Source organism: Colletotrichum abscissum, assembly GCF_030869225.1.
Source record: "Colletotrichum abscissum strain IMI 504890 chromosome Unknown Scaffold_27.1, whole genome shotgun sequence".
Classification (NCBI taxonomy): Eukaryota; Fungi; Ascomycota; class Sordariomycetes; order Glomerellales; family Glomerellaceae; genus Colletotrichum; species Colletotrichum abscissum.
The window spans coordinates 599905-626084 of record NW_026850176.1 but is presented as its reverse complement, the minus strand read 5'-3'; the positions used below and the strand labels follow the sequence as shown (position 1 = coordinate 626084).

Genomic DNA, 26180 nt, shown 5'->3' with positions numbered 1-26180 from the left:
ATGGGGGGCTGGACCGGCTTCCTCATCACTTACCTCCTAGGAGGCCTGACCTTCCTGCCTTTGGTGATTCTCACCGTATTCGCTCACGCCTACTTCACCCTCCCATACCGACAGGATGCCGACACGAATCGCGATCCAGTTGTCGACGCCGCTACCGCTGCCGGCGGTCCGGGCTCCATCGTCCAGCCCGGCGACGACCTCACCGCTCTCGAGGCCGTGAAGGCCGCGGCAAAGGACGATGCCACTGCGGCAGCTACGAAGCGCTCGGCGCAGGATAACGACGTCGCGGCGGGGTACTTTGCCGTGTGTAGAGAGTACACTCCCATGGGCATCAACGCGAAGCCCATCGAGAGGTCCACCCCAACCGGCCCAACCACCGTCGCCGCGCCGAGCCAGAGCGTCTATCAGACCATGTACAAGAGCATATTCGAGCGGAAACCGACGCCAGGACCCTTGGATAACAGAAATGGGCTGAGCCAGCGTCCCAAGAATGCTGGTAATGTCTTCTATGTCGTACTGAGGTTTGCGACCCCCCTCGTGATCCGTTTGTAACTGCTCGTCTACTCCAGAGACTAACTTGCCACAGACACGGGCATCTGATGCTTTTCGACGACGACGAACAAATCGAGGTCCGGCACGTAGTCTCTCTGTTGCACCACGACATTAGCATATACTCGGGAGGAGATGTCACACCAGAAGGCGAGCTTTACATCAAGAGGAATGCGCTGTGTTTGTCGAGGAGGTCAGATGGCCCCGAGGTCGGACCGGACAGCCAGCTATCCAAGCCGTTCTACCTCTTCTCAGAGAACTGTTCCGCCAAGGAGGACTTTTACTTTGCCATGCTCCGTAACCAGGAGCAAAACTTTGGCGCTGAGAGGAAAGCACCCAGGCCGAAACAATTCGAGGTCAAGAACATCATTGCGTTGGTACAGAAGCTGCACTCATCCGAGGAGCACCTATCCACGAGGTGGTTGAATGCCATGATTGGTCGTGTGTTCCTGGGCATCTACAGGACGACGGACCTCGAACACTTGATCCGTGAGAAGCTCACCAAAAAGATTGCCCGTGTCAAGCGCCCTTCGTTCCTCACCAACATTGCAATTCGCCGCATCGACACCGGCGAGTCTGCACCTATAATCACAAACCCGCGTCATAAAGATTTAAACGTCGAGGGAGAATGCGTAATGGAGGCCGATGTGCGGTACACGGGCAATTTCCGAATGGAGGTTGCCGCTACAGCCCGCATCGACTTGGGCGCACGCTTCAAAGTCCGCGAGGTCGATCTCGTTCTCGCAGTGGTCATCAAGAAGCTCGAGGGCCACATGCTATTCAAAATCAAGCCCCCGCCGAGTAACAGAATATGGTTGTCATTCCACAGCATGCCAAAGATTGAAATGACAATCGAGCCAATTGTGAGCGCGAGGCAGATTACGTACACCATTATTTTACGACAGATTGAGAACCGGATCAAGGAGGTTATCGCCGAGACTCTGGTACAGCCCTTCTGGGACGACATGCCCTTCTTCAACACGGAGCACAAGAAATGGCGGGGCGGAATCTGGGATGACGACGATGCGGTTGTCAGCTCACTGAGCGCGGAGACCAACGTGGCTGGAGAGGGCGACGTGGAGGGGGTCGATCACCTCGAAGAGACGGGCGATGTGCAAAGCGACATGAGACCGATCGAAAAGAGCCACAGTATGCCGATCGTTGAGAACACACCGCCGACGGGCCTGTTCGGCAGGAAGATACAGAACAAGGGGCCAAACAGCCCTTTGAACAGCTCTTCTACTAGCGTTGATGCCATGGGCTCACCTACTACCGCGACGCCGATACCTAAGCCGTTCAGGTCGCCATCGATATCTAGCCCAGCGAACCCCGTGGTCGGCACCGATGCTGCGCACGCAGACGTGTTCAAGCCTTCTTCGTCACCACCAGATCATGCATCCAGCATGATGGCAGCGCTGTCTGCAAGGTCAACGCCGGTGACGACGCCCTCCGAGACACCCGCCAGACCACCACCCGTCGCAAAGGCGCCGAGCCAGTCCTCCGCATCCTCGCGCGAAGCCACAGATAACGAGAACGAGACGGATCGCACGCCGATGGCCAAGGAACGTCGTGGCACAGCTTCGTCTTCGGAGTCGATGCGCAATAACGAATCGACTGACCCAAACTCACCCACCACATCTTCAAGAGCCTCAGTCAGAAGCGCTACGGGCTCCATTTCCAAGGGCCTCTTTCGGAGAGAGAACACTGGCAGTACGAACTCGACTGCATCGACAAACGGCGAGGGAAAGCGCACGACGCTCGCTGCCGTTGCCAACGCTGCGGTCACGGCGAGACAGTGGGGATGGAACGCGATACAGAAACACAAGGACGCCAAGAACGGCGCCTCGACGGAGCAGAATCCCCCGCTCGATCTCAACCAGCCGATGGGCAGGGGTCAGCCTCTGCCTCCACCAGGTACGCCGTTGCCCCCGCCTGTCAGAGGCTCCAAGGTGACGACGATCCCTGTGCCGAAGCGCAAGCCCATCGCGCCGCCGAATCTCCCTGAACGGCCTCACTCGGCGGCAACGTCGGAGGCAAAATCGGAGCGCAGACCAGTGCCGCCCCCGCCCCTGCCCTCGCGGCGTCATCTGGACACGAGAAAGAACGCGGACGGCGGTGGCGAGAGTTTGTTGGTTGTGGAAGCGCCGCTCGACTCGGAACCCTCGACGCCCATGGAGGAGAGTATGCCTCCGCCGGCGTACGTTCAGCCCTGGGCCGAGGACGTCTCTGACAGCGAAAGGGATACCGTGGCTCGGGAAGAAAGGACGAGGGGTCGAGATCGCATTGTGGTCGACGAGAAGAAGGAGCACGGAAATGAAGAGGAGGAGGAGAGCAAGAGCAGGACGCCACCGCCGTTACCGCAGCGTCGGGATACGAAGCTTGACGATCCTATTGTGGCTAAACCGGTGAATGTCTCTGGTGTCGACGAGGACGACGACGATTATTCCGCGTGGATGGATGAGCAGGATGAGGGTGTCGTCGGCGTAGACGGGAGGCCGAGCGTCGAGGTGAAGTAATGATTCTTGGTGGAGTGTCTGCGTTTGTTCCGGATGGGGTTTGTTGGAGTTGGGCATCATGACATCAGGCGTGAGCATATGGCATTCATTGATTATGGGATGGGATCGGGGGTTTAGGGAATCGGGAGAAGCGGATCATGGAGTTTGCAATATTTATTCTTCCTAAGAGTGTAGGATACCAGATTCTGATCCGTATACATTGCGTACATATATACATACACATACACACACGTCTTTCCTCTACTCCAGTGTGTACGAAACTCCATGTTTTTCTCGCTTTGTAACAGAATCACTCGCGATGGCGGTGGTCTAAAGCCAAGTAAGCTCATCAAAACACTCACCAACCGGAGTCAACGACCTGTGCTGAACGGGTGATCCCAGTCATGTCTGAACACGAACAACGAAACCAATATAACGCACCTGATCCGTATCCATCACATTCGATTAGCCGTAGCGGAAAAAAGGGACGGAGATTGAACGTCCCGTGCAAAACGATCCACACCCAGAACGCGCAAATATTGCCGTATTCTTACCCTCGCGTTTGACTCTGGGTACTTTCTTCGTTCCCGAGAACGCGCCAAACGGACTCGGACGGTGCCGTCAAAAGTCTCACCTACCCGCAACATGGGCCGCACATCAATCCTCGCACAGTCACTATCAATGCGGGTTGGAAATGAGCAACATCAGGTCAGGGCAACGGGCAATCTCAAGTCAGGGCAAAATAGGGCAATTCAAGTAACTACATCTACAATAGTGTCCCCAAAAACTCCTCCCGGGTCTCCCCGGGCTAGGCATTTTTGCCTGGTTGGCCCCTGAAAAAAAAAGGAGCTACTGAACATGAATAAAAAAAAAACAGACTTTGACGTTCCCAAAGAAAAGTAAAGCCGAAGAAAAAGGTGTACATAGAAAAAGTTGGGTGGTTGGTTGTTGTTTTTTTGTGGTTTCCCATTTCGGGTGGTGTTTGTTTGCCTGCCGTGGCCAATCCAACAAGAGAGACAAGAGGAACACGAAGCAAGACTGGACTCCATTACAGCTGGTAGTACAATACGCCAATGTTTCTGTTCTCTCTTCCCTGAAAGGGGGGGACCCCATTCTTAATTTCCTTCCCAAGTTCGCCGGTGCCATGAAACAATTAAAACCATGACAAGGTCGCTCCCGGCAAAAAACAGCGGAAAAACAGAGTCGGACAGGACAAAGCATAGATAGCAATTATCCGGGGGTATTCGGATGTTGGCTGGCAGTAGTCGAGCATTGGTGTTTTGATAATCGAGACAGGCCATGTGAGGCAGGACGCGTTTAATGAAATTTGGTCGTAGGACGCCAGGGTCCTGGATGCAGTCGTAAGCTATATTAGGTCGAAACCGGAAGGAGAATGGGGCCTGGGCTCTTGCGGGGCGGCGGGGCATCCTAGGCAAAGACGACAAGGAGATGGTTGTCATAGACGTCGTGATCCGTTGCGTGGGAGCGAATTGATCATGAGTGGGGAAGGTGTTCCCACGGGGAGGGCCAGTTTCTTGGCGTAGCGAGTGGATTTGAAGGATGCTTCATTGGTTTATATTACGATAGACTGCTCAACAGCCGCATGTAGACAGATGTTCAAGGGCAACGTTGGCAGCGACTTCATGATCGCGCCCTTACGGTGCTCATGGGTGTGGCAGACGTTGATGGTCCAGATTGGGAGTGAGAGTGAGAGTGAGAATGGGCGCCAGAAGGCCGACCCCTCTTAGGGTGGTGGTGAAGAGTACCAACATCGTGCTTGCCTAGTCATTGTTAGCAACGTAAATCCATTTTAACACAAATGTAAGGGCAACTCACCATCACAGCAGGCGCGCACGTTCTCGAGCCTGTCGGCGTCCCGATCTTGTCTCTCAATAATCTCTCGGAGGTCTTCGGCGCTGTCGTGCACCTCGCTAGCCTCGTAGATGCTTGGGGTCGGGGCCGCAGCGGAGCGGCTCCTCAGACTCGAGAAGGTGCCAAAGTAGCCACTAATCCTACCAGCCATGGTGGGTCTCTGAGCCTGAGCAATCGAGTGCTTGTTCGGGGTAAGCGTAGGCACGTTCATTGACATGTCGACTGCCGGAGACTGGTTACGAGTTGTCCGTGAATTGTATGATGACAGAGACGGAGGCGGCCTGGGACGGGCCGTGGAGTTGGTGCGACGGCCAAATTGCGGGTTGAACTCGTCCACGTCGGCCTGAGTGATGGCGCCGGCCATCTCCTCGACATCGGACTGGCCCTCGTCGGTTGTGCGAAGCAGTAGATACGACAAGGCGTTGAACCACGTCTCGTGGCGCTGGCCAGTCGTGCAGGTAAACTTGATCGTTCTGCCGGGAGAAATGACGATCAAACTCTTGCGGTGTAGGCCGGGTGGCATTGGGTTGTCGTCGGTGACCACACGAACGGCCTCGATGGGAACGCTCTTGCCACGGAGCTCAGAACGACCAGCAGTGGCCGGGTCGCGATCACTCCAGTACAGAGTCCGAGTATACGGGTGAACCCAGAAGTAGCGTCTGTGTCTGTTGTCGGACATTTCTCCCCTGCCGGCCTTGCGGGTGTACTTCCAGAGGTACTCGCCAATCATGGTCTGTGTGATGGCCTGGATCATGCGGGGATCGGTGTTAGGACCGAAGCCTGTTGCGGCAGCCAGCTCAGCCTGAGGGTTGAAACGGTGGTCAATCTCAGAAACAAACGACGACACCGAAGAATGTCTGCTCATAGTAGACAACTTAGTCGGCGAGTGAACCTCAGCGGTGCCGTACGCTGAACCAGCGCGCGTGCCGCCGCGAGCAACAGGAGTTGCCTTCATTGATGTCGAGATCGACAGCGGTGACTGCGGTCTGGCGGCGCCGTTGGGAGTCTGTGGTCGCTGGTTTCTCATGGCAGAGGCAGGCCACAAGGGAGGGCCCATAACCGCACTATGCGACGATCCAGTTCTCGCAGCCTCAATGGCTTCCTTGTGGTTGGGCGGGAGAGGAGGTAGCGGTTGAGTAGGGGCGAGGTTGCTGTTGGCACTTCCTGGCCTTCTGAATGCTGTATCCATCTTGTTCTCAGTGGAGAAACTGCTGAGGCTGTCGTGAGAAGGACGGCGAATTCGAACGGTGCCAGGAGTGCTCGGGGTGCCGAAGCTCGACAATGACTTGTCGGACGTGGCCTTGGTCTTTGCGAGGAGCATCTCATCGATCGCATCAGCGGTTAGGGAAGTCTGGGCGCCTGAATCAGACATGGGAACGATGACCTTGGGTGCAGGGCGGCCGGTGGCGTTAGTTGAAATCTCCTTGAACGGCCGTTGGGACTCGGGAGTCTCGGACAGACGTTCGTCGCTAGGCGATTGCCGAGTGTCGTCCTCTGCAATAATAAGGCTGTCAGAGGCCTTGTTCTTTCCCCGACCAAATACGGAGCTCATCAGAGCATTCTTGGAGGGCGTCCTTGGCGCATCCTTCTCATCGAATGGCGAATCCATGTCGCGGGGGAGAATAAAAGCATCCCGCTTCGGGCTTCTGGGCGAAATGGGTTGCGTCTCAATTGACTCGATCGTGGAGAAACCGAAATTGTGCTTGGGCGCCGCGGTTTCTGGCGCAATGGCGGGCTCTACGTGCTGAGAAAACACCGATGAGAAGTCCAGAACAGGCTGAGGAGCAGCGCGAGGCTCGACGTGCTCAGATGAGATCGCCGAGTACGCGAGGAGTGAGGGCGGAGGAGCTGGAACCTCGGGCTCTGCCTTGGGCTCAATGTTCTCCGATGAGATGGAAGAGAGGGTGAGGGCTGGGGGCAATGGTGGCAACACCGCGGGCTCTGCGATAGGTTCGATGTTTGCGAATGAGATCGAAGACATGGTAAGAGCTGGCGCAGGCTCGGCCTTGGGCTCGATGTTCTCGGAAGAAATCGATGTGAGGCTGAGTACTGGAGCGGGCACAATCACCTCAGGCTCCGCCTTTGGCTCAATGTTCTCAGCTGCAATAGACGAGAACGAGAGCGCCGGTACTTCCGGAATGATCTCGGGCTCGGCCTTGGGCTCGACATCCTCGGCCACGATGGACGACAGGCTGAGAGCGGGAGGCAACACCTCGGGTTCTGCTTGAGGTTCTAGGTTGTGAGAGTACAGCGCTGAGAGGCTGAGGGTAGGCGCCGGTAAGACGACTTCAGGCTCTGCCTTGGGCTCGACATGCTCAGTGGCGATTGCTGAAAGACTGAGCGTGGGCACAACGACGGGGACTTCGGGCTCTTCTCGCGGCTCCACGTTCTCGGACGCAATCGACGATAGAGTGAGGGTTGGCGCCGGTGCTGAGATTGGCACGGGGATGGGAGCAGGGATCGCCGCGAGAGATCTGGACGTCTCAGGCTCCTCCTTGGGCTCAATGTGCTCGGACAAGAGAGCCGACAAGGTAAGGTCTGGCACCGGGATCACGACCTCCGGCTCCGCGACGGGTTCGAGGTTGTGTGCGTGCAAAGCAGAGAGGCTGAGAGCTGGAGGAGGAACCTCAGGCTCAGCTACCGGCTCCAGGTCGTAGGCGTGCAGCGCCGACAGGCTAAGAGCAGGAGCTGGCGTCTCAGGCTCTGCAACAGGCTCAAGGTTATGAGCATGCAAGGCCGACAGTGAGAGCGTCGGCAGGGGAGTCTCGGGCTCGGCCACGGGCTCAAGGTTGTGGGCATGAAGAGCCGACAGACTCAAGACCGGAGGCGGCACCTCAGGTTCGGCCACTGGCTCGACCGCTTCTGAGAGATATGTCGAGATACTCAGGGTCGGAGGCAGGATCGGGGGTTCAGCCTTCGGCTCGACAATCTCCGAGACAAGCGAAGTGAAGGCCAAGACAGGAGCCGGAATCTCGGGCTCTGCAACGGGCTCGACGATTTCTGACACGAGAGATGTCATGGTCAGAGGAGCTGGAGCAGGAGGTGGCGTCACGGGCTCAACAACTGGCTCGATATCCTGAGTGTCAATGGATGACAAACTGAGCTCGGGAGGCGGCGGCAGGACAAAGTGCTGCGGGCTAGATGGCGGCATTGGGAATTGTGCCAGCTTAGCCTCCATATCCCGATCATACTGAGCACCAGAGTCACTGTACGAAAGCGTAGACAACGGTCTGGAGCGCACTCCATCCGTGGCATCATCTTGGGACAAGTGACGGGCGACCTGGCTGGCGGCCATCATAGATCCCAAGGACTCGGCCTTCTCGTCGTGAACAACACTAACAGGGGACAACGGAGGCGACTCAATCATGGGCTCTGTCATCATACCAGAGTCGACCATCAAGGGCCTCGAAGCTGCGGCCGCTCTCTTAACAGGGTCCGTCATGCTGCCGGTATTGACTGAATCGTGCGACAGAGTGGGCACTGCCGGAGTGGATGTCGAATCGGCGGTTGCGGATCTAGCACGGCTTGGTGTCTCTTCAATGCTCTCAGCATCACTGTTCTCAAGCTCGCCGAGCTCTGCGAACAAGCTTTGGCCCTCTGTAGGCTGTGGTGTTCCAGTGGCGCTGCCTGTAGCAGCACTGGCGGGGCTGCTCTGGAAGTTTGGCTCCTCGCTGACCTGCCTAGAACGGCGGTTCATCAATCCTCGTCCAAGTCTGACGCGCATGCGCTGGTTGTTGTACTGCGACGTTGGCGTCCTGTACTCGATGTACTCTTCATCCTCATCGGCTGAGGTTGACGCAGTGCTGTCGTATGAGTTTCGGCCTCCTCCCATTACAAGAGTCTGGGGACGCAGCTCACGACCCTTAGATGGGCTTTCTGTCTCAGTCTCGGTGTCGTCGCCTCCAGAGAAGTCCTCCACGCCGGTCTGGAAGTCCTCCGTCTCCGTGCCACGCTCATTGGCAGTCTCAAAGGCAGCGTCGCTAGTCTCGTTGGCAGTCTCGAAAGCGTCACTGACGTCCGTGAATTGGGGTCTGTAGCTGCTACCGGGTCGGCTGCCGGGTCTGCGGACGGCGGAGTTGGAGCGAAGGGTGGGTGAAGTTCTCGGGCTACCAATTTCAGTGGCCTCTTCCCATTCGTTGTCGTCCTGGTAGACCTCGTTCCTGCTGCTACGGTGACCGCCGAGCAAGCCGCGGGACGGCTTCTTGAACTCTCGCGACTCAACCTTGCGGGTGCGACGAGCAGGGGCCGGGGCGGCGTCAGTACGAAGCTTCTCCAACTCATCGCGCGTGTCCTGGAGGAGTCGCTTAAGCTCGAGCTTCTCGGTCTTTTCACGGTGAATGACAGTCTTTTGGCTCTGGATGGTTCGCTGGGCATGCAACAGAGAGCTCTTGAGAGTCTCGGACTCGAGCATAGCATGGCGAGGAGTACCCTTGATGGGCGATGGCGGCGGCGAGTGCTCGGGGGTGAAACCGTCCGTCGCAGTCTCAAAGTCCTCGTCGCTAACGCCACGAACAAAGTCGCGATCGGACATGCGGCCGCGCTGGACTGAAATAGCCTTGGCGAGTTCCGTGTTCTGGCTCATCAAGTCGTCAACCTTTCTTCGCAAGGCGTTTCTCTCGGTTTCCGCCGTGGCCGCATTTCGCTTGGCGGTGGTCAAGTCGAGGTCCAGGTGCTTCACAGCTCGCTCATGCTCCTCGGCGAGCTTGGCAAGTGAGACTTTAGCATCATCAAGCTCCTTCTGCGCCGAGTTCTTCTCCACCTGGAGAACATTGAGGCTTTGCGTGAGCTTCTTCTCTCGATCCGCGGCGTCCTTTTGCGAAGCGATCAAATCATGGATCTGAGTCTCGAGGTTCCAGTTCTCGTCCTTGTACCGATTCTCGCTTTCGTCCAGAGTCTTAACGCGTTGTTGAAAGTTCTCGTTCTCGATTTCAAGTTTGGACTTGTCGACCTTGATGTCGCGAAGCTCCTCATCCTTTTCGGATAGGAGTGATTGAAGGTTGCGAACCTGGGCAATCAAGGATGTGCTGATTTCGGCGGCAAATTCGATATCGTGGATGCGATTGGCGGGCTGGTTTCTAACTTTGCGGTTCGGGACACTGAGCTTACTAGGCGATCCGGTGGCCTGAATCTCGAGCTTCTCAAATTTGGATGGACTGACGGAGCGCTATTACATGGTTAGCCGGAACAGACATGCGCCACATGTATTCGGCGCAGACTTACTCTTCCTATTCTTCCATCAGGGACGTAGGGTGAGCCTCCAGCGGCTTCATTGCTGGGAACTCTCTGCTTGGGCAAGAAAGCCCTGGCAGTCTCTCGAGCAACATCATTGTACTCCTTTTCGATATCGGCGAGCTTGGCGCGCAACTCGGGAGCGAGTTCGCCTTCTGTCTCCTGCTCTTCCACTTCCTTCAATCGTTCTGCAAGTTCCTTGCGCTGGTGGACCAGTGCAGTTCCTAGCTTTCCGGCTTCGTCAAGTCGTCGTTCAGTATCTGCAATATGTGCTTGTAGTGCGCGCTTCGCCTGGCCTGGCGACGAGCTGAAGGATTGGCTGTCGTAGGTAGAGTAGCGATTGTGGGCTGGGCCAGGCGGGGATACGAAAGGATCATTCATATCCGCTTCAACAGGCGGCAGATGGGGTTTATCGACGGCGAGTGAGGTAGCCATGTTGGGTGGAAACAATGGGGGATGCCGCCGTCAGATACGTTGTGGCGACATCCAGTGCACGTATCCGCGGAGCAGCGATGTTGTTGTCGTCTCGTAGGCCTTGATTGCTTGCTGGTGGTGTGGTTGTAGACAGAGAGTTGTGCTGTCGCAATTATCGGCCGAGTCAAGCAAGCTTAGGGAAATAGCCGGTACCGAACGGGGGATAGGGCGACCTGAGGTAATGAGCTGCAACACAAGCGCGGGGCGTGCAGAGCCGGCTGCCGTGTGCAGAAGGGGAAGATGTCGTCACCCACGTGGGAGAGAAAACCCGAGAGGAGGAGAGGAATAAACGAGGGAAGGTAGAAAAGAGTTGAAAGCCGAGGAATTGAAGGCGCAAGTCGGGGCTGGTCGCAAAGGGAAGTAGGTGGAAGAGAGTGGTGTTTACTGGGGATGCGTGATGTTTTTTGTTGACGTTGACGGGGGGCTTTGTTGTTTGTGTTCCCCCTCCCACAGCTGACCTGAGAAGGACAGAGGACAGCGATTGCGGTGCGATGGATTGTTGTGTTGTTGACTGGAATGCGGTCCCCAGTGGTTCCTTACGCAGGCGCAGGCGCTGGCGGGTTGTGTGTGGTGGTCCTATGGAGCGATGGTCAGGGCCTGCAGAAAAAAATGCGCTACGCGACCAGTAGAAGCAAGGCAGTGCCTGTCTGCTTTGTTGTTTGGCCTTGAGTATCTGCACGGAGGATGCAGCTAAGAGGATGGGACGGGGTGGTGGGATGAGCTAGGCGCGCCCGCACCTTTTCCTTTCCTTGTGGTTGCTCTTGTTTTCTTGCGCCAGAACTTCAGGTCGGCGTTGTGTTTTTTGGGGGTCTATTTTTTTTTCTTCTCTCTTGACTTTTTCGTCCCTTTTTTTGGTTCTTTTCCCCTTCTCGACACACAGACACTTTTACGTACCTTTTTAGAAAGCCGCAGGATCCGATGGGCAGAAGAAAGAACCAGACGGCGGAAGGTTAAGAACCTAAAAGCGGTTGGTGCTTTGGAGACGGCAACGAACGACCGGGGGTTTGTTGGCGTGTGTTGCGTGACTGTGTGCAGTGCAAGAGCGGCCTATGTCCGGGGAAAGGGACAGTGAGAAACAAAAAAAACGGCGGCAAAGAATAAGACAATGGGATTATTACGGAAACGTCTGCCGTTTCCCGTGAATGTCGGCGGATAGAGGCGAAAGATGCCAGGGGAGAAAAAGTAAATGAGCTGGCGTTTTCGAAGAGCGCTGAGGTCTCAGTTGAGACTATTCTGCAGATGATTACGGGCCGGTAATACGAGGCGACCACGCGCGGCGGTGAACAGTGAGGTGACGAGATAGGACCGTTGGGGGTGTCCCTCTGACTCTCCTAAGGTAGCTAGATCTACCTATACGGTAAGGTAAGGTAAAGTAGCACCAGGTGGTATTGGCTTGAGCAGAGTCGCAAACCGATCGGTCGGGAAGATTGACGTATAGCGGAGCGCGGAGGTGGCGGCGGCGGCGGCAGACGGAGGAAGGCGCGAAGAGTCGGACCAAAAACTAGGTAAGAAAGAACGGAACGGGTATTGGCCCGTAGAAAGATAGCGAAGGAATAAGGTCGGGTAGCTGCAGGTAAGATACCTGTTCGTTTTTAGGGCGATTGTAGGGAAGGTGGGAGTAACTAGTAACAAAAGCTTGAATAGAAAAAAGGCAGTGTAAATTAGAACGAGAAAAAAAAAAGGTGGAAAGAAAGATGGGATGCCCCCGAACCAGCACGGAAAGCAGGAGAAAGAGAGAGGTCCAAGTCGCGATGATCAAGACGATAGACAATTACGTCCTCGTCTTTATTCGGCAACAAGGTTCTTCTTTCCTGTGACGCTATTTGTTGCTGGTCTTGTGTCTTTTTCTCCTGGCGCGATGCTCCAAACTGAAGGGGAGACTCGAGGTCGCGAAGGAACAACGAGGTCGATGCCCGTCTGAGTAGAGTGACGCGACTGGATGGAAGCACAAGAAGGAAGGACGGAGGCGACGGTCGGCGGGTGTCGGCGTCGGCAAAGGGAAAGAGACAGACACACGACGGACGACAGGAGGGGAAAGGGAGGAGAAGGAGGGATGGAGGGAGAGAACGTGGAAGGGGTTAGTAATTAATTTGGGAAAGGGCAAAGTCGCGAAAGAGAGAAGGAGGAGAGTGGAAAGAGGAAGGCACGAGGGGATCCTCTCTCACTTTCAAGTATCCTCAAATTGTTCCTTCATACCTTCCTTACACAATCCACACTTCCATAATACAGTACACAGTACTGCGTAGAGCATGAGAATATTCCCAACAAGGGCATTGTTATTCACCACCAGCGATGCGCTTCTCCCCCTTCACGCGTTACGGCATGCGTGCACAACCACTGTGTAAGGAGTATATGGATACAAGTGATTTTAGACCAGGTGGCCAGGAGTCCAGGACCCAGATGGAGTGTGGTTTAGACGAGAGTTGTGCTCCCCCCCGTCTCCTGACTGGGAATAGCAACAGGCGAGACCCATCTCAACGACTATCCATTTTATTCCTGTTCCTGAGCCTGAGCCTGTGCCTGTGCCTGTGCCTGTCAATTTCACCCCTCATGCCTGTCCAGAACGCAGGGTGCTTGCCAGGTCTCGCTGTCTTTTGGGTTCCACCGTGGAGCTGCAGAATGCCTGCACCTATGACTGTGCAACTGCACAACTTCGGGTACCTGACAGTTTGCCTTGCGACTGCCCCATTCGTGTCATTTGCATCCGTTCGCGGACTGGGTGGATAATGGCCTTGTTGTTGTACGAATAACGGGTGCTTATCGATAATGTGCTATGATCCCTAGCTGTGGCGTGCAAGCCGGCCATCAACTGACAGCAGCTCAACAACACATCATCACACTAGCAGTGACTTAAGCCGCACCTCTCTCCATATTCCCGTCGTTATCCATGATCTGCCGTACTACTACCTATCTACCCGTCTTATGTATGTAAATTGACCTTGGTTGGGTCAAGTACCTAGGATCCTACCTTAGGTACCCAGGCGAACAGCTCGTCATCTGCCCATCATCGTCATCATCGTCGCCCAGCTCAGCTCTAAGCATTCATCTGAAAGCCCTCAATTTCAACATGCCTTAGCGAAGACCATTGGGATCCATTCATCGAGACGTAGCAAAGCCACTGGGGCGGCATTTGCAGGGACGAGAAAATGGGGACATCAGCTCAAGATTGCGGGCAATGCATAGCATGGGGGGCTCTGCCACTCTACCTAGGAAACAAATGCAGGAGGTGAGTTTATTCAGTCAGCTACCTGGAACAGGCAGCTACCTACTGCATGCAGAAGGTCAGCTTTGCAACCCAAAATCAACTCATGGCTTCAACATGCAGTTGTTTTGTTGTTTTACCATGGCCTCATGCACCACCCAGGAGACGTCTCCATTCGATCGTCCAATGCCGTTGCCTCTCGCAGACAGACGATCCGTGTGGCTGCCGCTGCTACAGCCGCATCCGTAGCCAATCCAGACAGCCCATTCCAACAACATGGCAGCATTCTCTCACGCGCACGGCAGACAGCACAGTGAGTGAGACCGCGAGAGTGTTCACAAGAACAGCATCCATCCCGACCCCACCAAAGAATACCGCTTCCCAGCTAGTACGGATACATGTGCTCATGCAAGCAATCAGTCATGTCAGATCGCAGGGCATGGCATGGCATGGCATGGCATCGACAAGGCATCGGCCATCCATCGTCGCCCATCTACTACGTATGGGCTCATCCCCGCCAATCCATACCGCCATATCGCATCGCTTCAAAACAATGCCCGTGAAGACGCGCCCAGATGTTTCCTTGGGGTAAACTCGTTTTGGTCGCATAACTTTGGCCAATCTTAGCTCGCATCCACCATGAGCCAGCTCTAACCCAGCTGGGAAGCTCATCCCTGCAACCTTCTGTGTACTGGTCTCTCCTATTTCTGACCAATCGTTCCCTGGTCTTCCAGCCTCCCGATTTTCCTGACTGGTAGCTGGACTCGGCGCCGCCCCAGAACGCTAAGCCGTATCAGTCCAGGCATCTGATTGGTTTCGCCCCTCCATATGGGTCTTTCGCTCAAGCCACGAAATTTGTCAGCCCTGTGGCTTGACCTGATCATTCTAGAAGGTATTCTTGAACCCGAGTGTTGATGATCGCCATCAAAGCTAAAGTTGACCAAGGGTAACCCCAAACTTCTCTCTCAACTACCGACGTTGCCTAGCCTTAGCTGCCGATCATCAAAGACTCACTAGAAAATCTGTATCAACGAAATCAGAATATTCCGTCCATCTTCAAACACCGACGTACACTCGCGATCGAGGCCCAGACCCATCAAACATGGCCGACAGCGCCCCAGCAACAGATGCGCCAGTCGCCATTTTCAAGCGGCGCGGCGCAAAGGGCAAAGCCAACATCCGCAAAAGACCCGCAACACCGCCGCCCGTGAATAGCGACTCCGACTCCGACTACTCATCCTCCGAAGACGAAGCAGGCCAGCGGGTCAAGAGGCGAAAGACAAAGGCAGGCGCCATCACGGCCTCGTCCAAGGACATCGCCAAGTCGAAACAAGACCTTTCCGCCACAGTGTTTACCGCCGATCGCAGCGTGCCCATATCAGACTCCAACGATGCCACGAAACAAAGCAACTGGTACGACGAGGATGGCAAGGACGCTCTTTCATCAAAGAACCTACTAGGCAGCTCGCGAGCTGTCGCAAAGACATCGCAGGCTCCCGACGGAACGTACAAGGGGCTGGCGAACCAGACTTCGTTCATCACGAAGAACCCAGACGCCCCAAACAAGACAGTTGGCCCCATCAAGGCGCCCACCAACATCAGGACAATCACAGTCACCGATTTCGCACCAGACGTTTGCAAAGACGTAAGTTGCTCATCACGTTACCTCCTCAAATCATAGATACTAACAATCTTTAGTACAAACAAACCGGTTTCTGTGGCTTTGGCGATAACTGCAAGTACCTCCACGCCAGAGAAGACTATAAGCAAGGATGGCAGCTCGACAAGGAGTGGGAGAATGTCACAAAGGGGAAGAAGAACATTGCGGGAACCGTCGTTGCCAGCGCGGACCGCACCAAGGCCGACGACGATGATGACGACGAGGAGGCCATGTTGGAGAATATCCCGTTCGCCTGTATCATATGCAGGGAGCCTTACAAGGCGCCGATCATCACGAGGTGTGGTCACTACTTTTGCGAGCCTTGCGCGTTGAAGAGGTACAGGAAGGACCCCACATGCGCCGCGTGCGGGTCAGGGACGAACGGCGTCTTCAATGGTGCTTCGAGGTTAAAGAAGTTGCTGGATCGAAAGAGGGAGCGCGCAGCAAAGCGGCGGCAGGAGGCCATAGAAGCAGGGGAGGAAGTTAGTAGTGAGGAGGAGGAATAGGATGCTAGGACTCAAAGATACCACAGATCCTGTCGCGGCTGAATACCATTCGTCTCTGGGCATGCTGTCCAGTCTAAGTGAAGCTTCCATGACACTGACTCTGGTCCAAATCGCATGAGCGAGATGGCGAGGGCCACCCTCGAGATGAGAATGCCAAGCTACATGTTAGATGTTCCCTTGTTCTCCGGCTTCCGACAGCTTTGTCTAGCTAGTTTCGAGATCAAAAGCTGAGGAACACACTTCCAATGTAGTCAAAGGGCGACTCAACAGCCACCCAGGCGTGAGTTTCAGGCTACATCAGAGTCAGCCTATGCTGCAGCAAAACAGCTCGAACCAGCGCGATCCGTGCCCTTCCACCGGTTTCAATGGCTCAACTGTGTTGAGGAAGCTGTTGTCTGTCGTACCTAAGCGGATTAGTACCTACAGTACTCCGTAGGTAGCTTCCAACGGCCGATAAGATAAGCAGATCCCCCAGCACTAGCGCAGGCAGGCGGCAACCCCGCCACCATCTTCCCTGTCCAATCGTGAGACAACCCCGCCATCCATGTGATCGCCCTGAACAGCTGCCACGAGCTTGACTCCCACTCATCGACATCAGGCGGAACTACGACAAACTACATCATTCTCAGAGTCGGCGGAGGGTTAGGCTGTCTTTCTTACCCTCACCAACAACATCCTTCTCATCAGCAAGAAGGACACCACTGAAGACGATCGCATCACCACAAAGCAACTATACACTTAGAGACCATCGATACCATTCAACACACGGCGCCACCGACTCGATATACCGAAGCTTACCTATACGACACAGATCGACGTCAACGATGAATCTTCTTTATTCGACCGTCAACACACTCCGCGACCGGTACACGCCGGTATCGCACAAGTCCACCTTCCGCCAGACGGGCCAAATCACCCCCGAAGAGTTCGTCGCCGCGGGCGACTACCTCGTCTACAAGTTCCCGACCTGGTCCTGGGGCGACGCCGACGCCGACAGCCGCCGCGTCAGCTACCTGCCTCCTGGGAAGCAGTTCCTCGTCACGCGCAACGTCCCCTGCAACCGCCGACTCGACGACGACTTCGCCGGCGATGCGGGCCACGAGGAGGCCGTTGTGGAGGGCGGCAAGAGCTCCGGGACCGGCGACGACGATGAAGACGGCTGGCTTCGCACGGGCGGGCTGGCGAGCTCGCAGCCGCTCAAGGTGAAGGAGGTGCGGACGGTGGACGACTCGGGAAATGTGGGAGACCGGGAGGTTGTGGAGGATGACGATGAGATTCCGGATATGGAGGATGAAGATGACGACGAGGCCATCATCCGCGATGCAGGAGACAATGGAAAGAACAGGTACTGATCGTGTAGAGGCTTCTTCTTGAGAAGACATTGCTAACCTCTCGCGCTTTACAGCGGCCGGCGGACATACACCCTCTATATCATGTACTCAACGTATTACCGCACACCCCGCCTATACCTCTCGGGCTACTCGCCCAACGGCCAGCCGCTACCGCCGCACGCCATGATGGACGACATTGTGGGCGACTACAAGGACAAGACGGTGACGCTCGAGGACTTCCCCTTCTTCGCCAACAACATCAAGATGGCGAGCGTGCACCCGTGCAAGCACGCGTCCGTGATGAAGACGATGCTCGACCGCGCCGACGGGGCCCTGCGCATCCGGCGCGAGAAGCTGCGCGCCGGCAAGGCCGTCGGTGGGGACCAGGGCATGGAGGGACTCGTTGACGAGCTGGGCAAGCTGGATGTCAAGGATGCTCAGGCCGCTGCCGATAAGGACGGCGAGTGGGAGGAGGTTGAGCAGAGCGAGGTTGACGAGCAGGAGGTTGCGATCCGGGTGGATCAGTATCTGGTTGTTTTCCTCAAGGTATGTTCTGATGTGGGCGAAGTTTGCGAGGGTAATGATGATGCTAACTTGCTGTAGTTCATGGCCAGCGTCACGCCTGGTATCGAGCACGATTTCACAATGGGAGTATAGTCGGGCGGATCATTCATCTGCTCCTCTCTCGGTTTTGCTTTTCCTTTTTCTCATGGGAACGTTTTTGGGCAACGGGTGTGTCAGGGCGACGATGGGCTCTCTTTCCTATGTCATTGGATTACGGGGACTTAGATTATGGAACTTTGACAAATGGCGACTTACGAGAATTCAGTAGACTACAAAGTCGAGACGGTATAAGATCCGCATTATCTCTATCCAAGTCAGGGTGTGCATACACCACTCATGAGACCTATCTTTTTGATATGTGAGATTCATGACGGAATGTGTAATGAGAAGCGCGACGGGCGTTCTTTCGACCGACATCTCTATCGTTCACCCTGGTGCGTAGCAGACAAGATCTCATGTTGGAAACTTCGCCGGTGCTTCATTGAGAGAATGGTATGATTTTGGTATTCCTATGTAAATAGGATGGTACTTGCCTGACGGTAGTTCTGAGCCTTGATGGAGTGATAAGCGCCTCGCATTATTGGAATAGGCCCTTTGGCTGCCGGAGATGCGCTTGAGACTGTACTGCTTGTGCCAAACGATGCGAGACGTGGCTGGAGTTCAGGCTCGGGTAGAGCTCACTTGTGAAGGAAATTGGTTCGAGGTGAGGGAGTAGCAGGCTTAACATCAACAAGATATCCCCATTGTGCTCGCCGGATTGATGTTCTACCTATCTTTGACGCGAAAGGGGATATGTGAAGTTGTCTCGGGGGATCGGGGTGCCGCCTTCAACGGGTGTGAAATCTACCTACGAGAGACTTTTCCGACTCTTTTACCTTGCGGAACGCCAAGGATTCTTCTCTGCAGCTTCTGGGTTTTATCTGTCCATGAGGCTGAGGTGATGTAAAGGTATCTCAAGAGCATGGTATCGGCTGGAGTAGTCTGTGAGGCAATTAGCGACTAGGGAACTAGACATAAGCAAGGCAGACATGGAAGAAATTTATGGAACGCAGAAGAGTTTACACTCGAGCGTGTGATGATTTTTTTTATTTTTTTTTTGAGATGTTCTCATGGAAGTAAAGTGATGAAATCCGTACACCTGAAGGCCCCCAGTCTTTCTTTTCCGGGTTGCCGGATTTTGAGCTGTCTTGATCACTTGGAAGGTAGGGACTCCATGAGAAACACTTCCATCACGAGAGGGGTATCACTAGGCTTTGCTCCAAGGGTAGGCTGACCCGAGTATTGTAGTGCCTATCTTCGCAATATCCCCCTTTACAGTTCATATTCTGGGATTTTAGGCCAATATTGAATGGAACTCGAGCCGTTTGAACGCGAAAATGGTATAAATACAGTTCTGCCAAGTCAGATTCTAGACTACAGCAGTGTGATTGGCTTATCATGGTGATGTCGGGAGCATGATATAGTGATGGAGAGCAGCCCCACGCGATGGCATGGGGCGTGGGGCGTCTATCTTGGTACTCTCGCTTCCACAAGCCAGGAGGTGGGCGTTCAGGCTCTCTGCTCTGTCCAGCTTTAAGTGTCACTGCCCGGAGTATCTTCGATAGTTGTCAAACGACGGGGAGGTGCAGAATAGCCGCTTGGGGTTATGACTTTGCGAATCTAAGCGCAGCGGAGAGGCAGGCAGAGGAGGATGCCAAGAGATCGCGACTGAGGGCTTCTACCGGCGCGCTCCCGGTCCATTCCAATCCGAGTGTTAAGCAGTCGTACAACGAGATGGTTGGGAATGTGTAGTAGTGATAACTGCCGTCTGTTAAAGGATCGCTCCTTTCGTAATCCGAGGGAAGATTCGGAGACCCTCAAGCATTTATTACATGAATGTAGATTTTCTGATTATGTTTTCGTCAAAGGCGTGATCTTCCCCTGTGCCTTGACGGAACTCCATATCGCACCGGAAAGTGTATCTGGGCTACTGATAACCTTGTCGATATACCTATGGTCTACTTGCAAGTCAGTGGTTAGAGAAGGCTCTTTATTACGCTGCCCAAGTCTCATCATCACTATCTGAAGTATATTCCATATGCATTCATCATCGGGGAGGAGAGACACGGCTAATCTGGTCTGTACCTTAGATTTCTGTACCAGAGTCTATGAAAGAAGAATTCACGCGCTTGGGTGTTGGGATAACCAGAAGTAGCCTCCCTCCCATTCCCGTTGATCACAGATGACACTGTCGAATGTGAGTATAGAGCCAGGTCATCACTTGCCCCGGAATCCGCTGCCCAGGCGGAAACTGAATCGATCTCGAGAGTTCAGACAAATGGGTCTCGCGATTGGTCTACAATTATAAAATGATGATTGTTACAATGCCAAAGTGCGTGATTCAGATTCTCACTCCAAGGATGAACTATTATACGCCCCTCGAAACAAACACATGTTTGCTATCACAGGTTAGAACCCTTGGAAAGGAAGGAAAGAAAAACCAACGGGAGCTAGCTGAGATTCAAACGTAAGGGTATGGAAAACTGCCGAGCGTGATGCGCCAATCAACACTTCACGGCTATGGAACACGCTCGATTGCCGCGTCAACAACTTCAATGAAAGCAGAAAGGCTGCCGAATTCCTCGTGATGCAAGGTGTCATTACGAATAGAGGCAAATCGAAGTTGGGTTGCTGAATGGCCACCAAGTCGAGGCTTAATTCCAGTATGGTTGAAGATCGTTTACAATTCGGATGATATTGATATCAGCATATCAAATCTTTGACGGAGCGAAGAGACATACTGAGAAGCGTCTGAACGTGAGTCCACCTCACAGTCGCTGCAGAAGCCCGCATCTAACTCCCCTTTACCTCGTAGACTAGACAGACCTGCTCATGACGGCTTCCATTCATGTCACGCATCAAGACTCTATATAAGGAAGAGGCGATGCCCTGATAACAGGACAACCATATGCGTCGAACAGAGGGGTCAAGAAGCTCTTCGTAAAGGGGACATGACCCACGTGATAGCTTACCTTCACTAACATCCCAATGTCGTTGAGTCCTGCAACCGTGACACCTTGACGCCACTCAGATACTTCATGGTCCCGTGAACTCTCGCGACGACCACCGCATTGCCGGAATGATGTCCAAGATCCAGTCAGCGCGGTACCAACAACGACATCGTATCCAAACAATACAATGGCAACCAGCAAACACAATCGTGAGAGTGGACCTCTTGATACGTATGTACCTCGTCAGAAACTCAAACTTCCAAGCCTCGCTGTGTATTTCTTCTCGTCGAGGATAAGCTTGCAGAAAGTGATGAACAGCCATTCTTTCTATAACAACCCATCAAGTACAACGCAAACTCTTACCATCACAGCGTAAACACGAATTAAGGACCCCCCCCCCATCCGTCAAGCAACCTCATGTCCCCTCCCAGACCACACAACGTCCCTCACTCACAAAAGCTCTCGCGAGGGAAGCTATCGACCTGCCACGAAATACCAACCTACGCACAAGACACATCCATCACCGACCCGGGACCTCACTCCACTAGAGCCTGGTTCCACGCCCACCCTCCTCCACCCAGGCCGCCGGATGTCTCCCTCACGAGGCCGTAGAGAAGGAAAGGTACGGTACCCACGCTCATCGAGAAAGCCTTACATGCCACAACGACCACCAAATGCCCCTTTCTTACCCCATCACCTTGTCCCGTAACATGTTTACACACCAAATCGCACATTCAACAAAGAAAAAAACCTAAACCGCAGAGTTCATCGCCCGCAGAACGCCACGTCTAAGTTTCAACTCCCCGTCTCCGGAGAGAAACCCGCAGCGGTCCCGACTAAGAACTCTCTCAGCAGCCTTGTTGTCTGTGAATCGAGTAATCATAATAGCTTCCGCCACGAAGGAAGGTTTTGTAAAAGGTACGCCTTCGTTGTCTATACTCAACTTCGAGCATAGTAGTCTTGCCAGCTACAGCTACAACTACAAGCAGCAGCCACATACACATATATAGGCAGATTTGAAGCCTCAAGCTACGGCCCACTCTAAAGCTACACCCCCCAGACGCCATCCGCGCTCAACCTTCCTTCCAACCCCAAGATCACCGTGCGAGACAGACAGCCACCTGAATCTCTCGAAAACACAAAAAGAATCAAAAGGCGCGAGGACATGTACGACCGGAAGCCGTACTCGGATGCTGAACATGCACATCCGTCCTTCCTCCCGTCCTCAACAAACACCCGCAGCAAAAAGAAGCTCCGGCAACCGGAGTGACGTTCCCCGGTCTGCGCGTCCTCCCACCCCTCAACCGCGCACAGTCCGCGATCAGCCCGCTCGCCGCACGTTGAGCGCGGCGGCTTCCTCGCTCTCGATTCCTCCGATCGTTTTCCCTCTGACCACCTACCTTGGACCTCCGTCCGAACTACGGGGGGCACGGAGGGGGAGATCTGTTCCAGGGGACGCCCATGTAGATTCACCAGATTAAGCAGCCCATATTCGGATGAGGTATGGGACTGCTGATCTCCTCAAATCGACGTCGGACTTACCGTGCTACCTCACTCAACCAACATGCCAAAACGTGCTAGCAGCTACTTTAACCCATCGCAGTGGGTGGACTTTTTGGGTTGCCATGACTTTGGATCTACCAAAGGCTACAGGCAGATCATAACAGAAACGGACACGCAATTAAGTGTCCTTAGGCAAAGCAAACGAAAACTTAAAAATACGTTTGGCTTGGCACACTTCCCACCACCACGACGAAGAATCGTCCTGTCAAGCAATGGGAATCGCCGAACAAGCCAAGCCAAACCCCAAAAATGATGGAGTGCCCAGTTGCAGGCATATCTCAACACAAGCCCGTCTCCCAGTCGGGCTTTCCCCTCAGCTGGGCACGCCAGGGACAGGCTCGACGGACCACGAATGGTCAATGGTGGCATTTTTTGGCAGAACGCCAAGCGTCGCCCATCAAGGACTGAGCTGCTTCCTTCTCTCTGGGCATTCGATCATCGTCGGAGGGGGCCAGACTACCCACTAGGGATGCAGACGTCGCCGACTCGGGCTTGGGGTTTGGAGAACCCTTCTAGAAGATCTGGGCCCCAGGGCGATCACTCTTCGCCACATGAGAGGAGAGATAAGCTCTCGCGCTCTCTCTCGTTCGGCATGGCCACCAAAAAAAAAGGTCTGATCATGTCGGAAGCTGCAGACCAATACCCCACCTGGCGATGGCAACCTCTATGCAGATGGAAAATTCTGACGATAACGAAATCATCAAATAGCTAGTTGCACCGTGTTGGCTTTAGACGCAAAGGTTCAATATATGCCACGTCCGTGTCCGTGTGTCCGAAACCCATCGACCGAGTATTGAGCCGCAGAGCTTTGCGACGGCGGGATGGTGTACAGCATGGACAGACTGAACTGACCATCAATGCCAAAGTATCTGGTACGAATACAGCAAAGGGCCTGACTGCGAGGATGATTGGCAAATCACGAGTATTCGTACATAAACAAGGTCGTCATCCTCACCATCCTCCATAATGGTGCATACCAGCCGTGAGGGATTTTTCGAGATGCCGCATGTATGGAGAGTGTGAGAATGGCCTGTTCCCTCCCACCCATCCGGGATAGAGTTCCGGGGGGTGTGATTGCCTCCAGGACAAAGGATCGTATCGATGTATCGTGACTGTAAGCCACTTGTACCCCGCGAACCCCAGATTAATACCATCTTCCCGCCCATGTCGGGGCGTCTCGTTGACCCGAGCTGTCTTCGGAGAAGTAGACGCCTGCACAACGCGGCTGCCCGTCTGCCGTGGAACGAGGGCGCTGGACAGGACATGCCTACAGACGCGTTTGACGGTCTGCAGCTCGGAAAGCTGCGGTGAATCGCAATGGCACTTCAGGTTCAGAAACAGAAGGCAGTCGCATGAGCTTCCCCGGGATCAAGCTGGTGGAAGCTCCAATAGGTCGTTTGCATCTCCAGCTTGAGGATGCAGCAAGCATTGAAGCGAGATTTCCAGCCCCTTTTACCAGCAGCAGCGGCGGTAGCAGCTGTCGACTCACACTACATTTGCTGGCACCGCAGGGCCTAGCTAGCCCTGTCAAGCATGCCGCAAAAGACCCGAGAGGTGAATGCACCCAGTGAGGGGCTGCTGTAGACGGGGATTAGAGTGAAGCGAAGGGAAGGGCGGCGGACGAGCTCCAGGGCTCTCGGGGGCCTTTAGCTCACCGCCACTTGGCTTGGCGGGAGCCCGTTGTCGAGGGCTCGAGCGGGCGGAAGGGCAACGGGGCCAAGTTCGAGGAAGAGACCCAGAGATGGAGACTGGAGAGGCTGGTAACGATGTTGGCGGTGGTGGATTGCCAAAGGAGGAGCTTCGATTGGAGGAACAAGCCCGTTTTGACATGCTTTCCCGTACGGTGAATCCCGTCCGAAACTGATCCCACGGCGTGGCTTGGCTAGTTAGCCAGCCACGTCCCCAGCTGTCAGAAATCCCATGAGGTACTCAACCCATTCCAGCCCAGCATCGACACAGCTTCTTCGCCTCAACTAACAGACTGTGATAATATGGCAAATCTCAAGATGAGGAGACACCGCTCCCCACATTTTAGTTGAGGTATCGGTATCTGTACAAAGAGCAGTTGAATAGGGACAACTTCGAAAGGCAAAAACCCATCATTCGGACCATTGATTGTTGAGAGTCGATAATCACATTAATGACCCGGCAGATCTCCTTGGCTGTCCATTTTGAGATGAGGCGTGAACATCTTTTGCTGATTTTGACATGCCAAACTTCGTCGATACACTCCCCTGGTATCAGGTGCAGTGCTAGGTAATCCGTAAAAAAACTGCAAGGTGCGCCTTGAGCCAGCGCGAGACATGGAATAAGCCACGAACGAGACGCGTCTTCTCTACCATCGGCCAAGTCTAGACCTGCTGCTCACTGTTCCAGGTGGTATTTCAACGCGACAACCGCCTCGTATGTCTGTAGATCCGTGTCCAATCCGATGTGCGCTCCTGAGGGTATCATTTTTTGAGTTTCAGCGACGCCATCCCAACAACTTCCCATCCCCAGGGATGGGGGCAAGTTGGGGGTTGAAAGCGGCAGTTGCGAGAGACTTCTAGTTCAGCCAAGCCAACGATGTGTAGCAGGGTCAAACAAGCCGCTAGAAACATCGAGGCTCGAGCAAGGCGCCGTTGTCTTGGTATATGTCCAAATACCACACCGACGAAGACGTACTCGATGGAAGAATGGACGGAAGACAGGACGGAAGACAGCCCTCCAATATCGCGAGGTTCGTTCCTCCCGGTTCCGCCCTGGCCGTCAAACATCTTTCAACATTCAAGTCGCCCGGTTTTGCCTCTTTGAGACGTGTGCCCACCGGCGGCTCAAGCACCGCCGGCTAAGAAGCACATATCAGCCTCTGGAGCCGACTGTCGGACTGTCGGTCACTGACACAAGATTCCGGGTCTCATTTCGGAGCATCTCGGTCGCCAAGTCCTCCGCGAGGATCAGAACATGTGCTCGCTCGGGTTGGTACGGTCGACTGACAGGATCCATGATCCGTCCGTCCTCCCCTTTTCCCACAATCCACTCCTCTCCTCCGCACGGCGTAGCAGCACCAGCGCCAAGGCCTGGCTCACTTCGCTATGTGTTAAACATCTCTTTCGGGCCACCTGCAGTAGTGTAATAAGCGAGCCATTCACCGTCTCTCCTTGAGGGGTGCAGCAGTCACGACAAGCGTGGGGGAACAATACCAGTCTCGAATGTCTGCTGAAACAGGTCGTTGGCTAACAGGACTGTCATCAAGCCTTTGGAGCACACCCTCACCTCCCGTGATATGCCGCTTTGCTTGATCCCGAACCAAGCGAACAGCACTGATGGCTGGGTACGACGCGGGTGGAAGAAGTGTGATGGGTTGACAGAAGCGGTGGCAGTTAGTCAACTTGACGACTTGTGCCGCTGTTGGCGAGCCCATCTGAAGCCTGGAACACAACCTGAGGAAGAGGGGGGCAACCTGCCACATTGGCGATGATCTTTGGTCCCTCTCCCATTGCGCTGGAGTTCGTAGTGGCTGGAGGTAATTTTGGCGATTCTGCATTCTTCAACACAGAATGGTGAAGGTAGGTCAAGCTTAGTCCAGGGAAACGAGCCATGGACGAAAACAGAGTTCGGCCGACAGGATGCGAGTTTGCAGGGCGACAAGCAGCTTGGCATACGCAACATGCCTACCGCTCGACCACTAGATTTGGCGCGCCGAGCCTGCGGTACTCAGAGCCGTGTTGCTTCTCAAGTCCGTTCCATGTAAGGCACAGATTAC

The 26180-nt window shown here is 54.5% G+C and overlaps 6 protein-coding genes across 6 annotated transcripts; 4 read left to right on the top strand and 2 right to left on the bottom strand.

The window, feature by feature from the left end:
• On the top strand, positions 1 to 3065 carry CABS01_10638 (uncharacterized protein; the record flags this gene model as incomplete). Its single annotated transcript, XM_060543993.1, has 2 exons — positions 1 to 521; positions 587 to 3065. The coding sequence occupies 2 exons, from the start codon at positions 1 to 3 to the stop codon at positions 3063 to 3065; spliced, it is 3000 nt and encodes a 999-aa protein (XP_060399195.1).
• A 1620-nt stretch (positions 3066 to 4685) lies between these two features.
• Positions 4686 to 10580, bottom strand: CABS01_10637 (PH domain-containing protein; the record flags this gene model as incomplete). Its single annotated transcript, XM_060543992.1, has 3 exons — positions 4686 to 4825; positions 4881 to 10080; positions 10137 to 10580. 3 exons carry the CDS (start codon positions 10578 to 10580, stop codon positions 4686 to 4688), a joined length of 5784 nt encoding a protein of 1927 aa, XP_060399194.1.
• A 3311-nt stretch (positions 10581 to 13891) lies between these two features.
• Positions 13892 to 14448, top strand: CABS01_10636 (uncharacterized protein; the record flags this gene model as incomplete). The annotated part of the gene is made up of 2 exons (XM_060543991.1): positions 13892 to 14134; positions 14290 to 14448. The coding sequence occupies 2 exons, from the start codon at positions 13892 to 13894 to the stop codon at positions 14446 to 14448; spliced, it is 402 nt and encodes a 133-aa protein (XP_060399193.1).
• A 475-nt stretch (positions 14449 to 14923) lies between these two features.
• CABS01_10635 (uncharacterized protein) lies at positions 14924 to 15987 on the top strand (the record flags this gene model as incomplete). Its single annotated transcript, XM_060543990.1, has 2 exons — positions 14924 to 15466; positions 15520 to 15987. The coding sequence occupies 2 exons, from the start codon at positions 14924 to 14926 to the stop codon at positions 15985 to 15987; spliced, it is 1011 nt and encodes a 336-aa protein (XP_060399192.1).
• Positions 15988 to 16811: 824 nt separating this feature from the next.
• Positions 16812 to 17975, top strand: CABS01_10634 (autophagy-like protein 3; the record flags this gene model as incomplete). Its single annotated transcript, XM_060543989.1, has 3 exons — positions 16812 to 17332; positions 17393 to 17864; positions 17922 to 17975. 3 exons carry the CDS (start codon positions 16812 to 16814, stop codon positions 17973 to 17975), a joined length of 1047 nt encoding a protein of 348 aa, XP_060399191.1.
• Positions 17976 to 20779: 2804 nt separating this feature from the next.
• On the bottom strand, positions 20780 to 21106 carry CABS01_10633 (uncharacterized protein; the record flags this gene model as incomplete). Its single annotated transcript, XM_060543988.1, has 1 exon — positions 20780 to 21106. A coding segment is annotated over one exon (327 nt), but the record flags the coding sequence as incomplete, so codon positions are not given.
• Positions 21107 to 26180: the final 5074 nt, after the last annotated feature.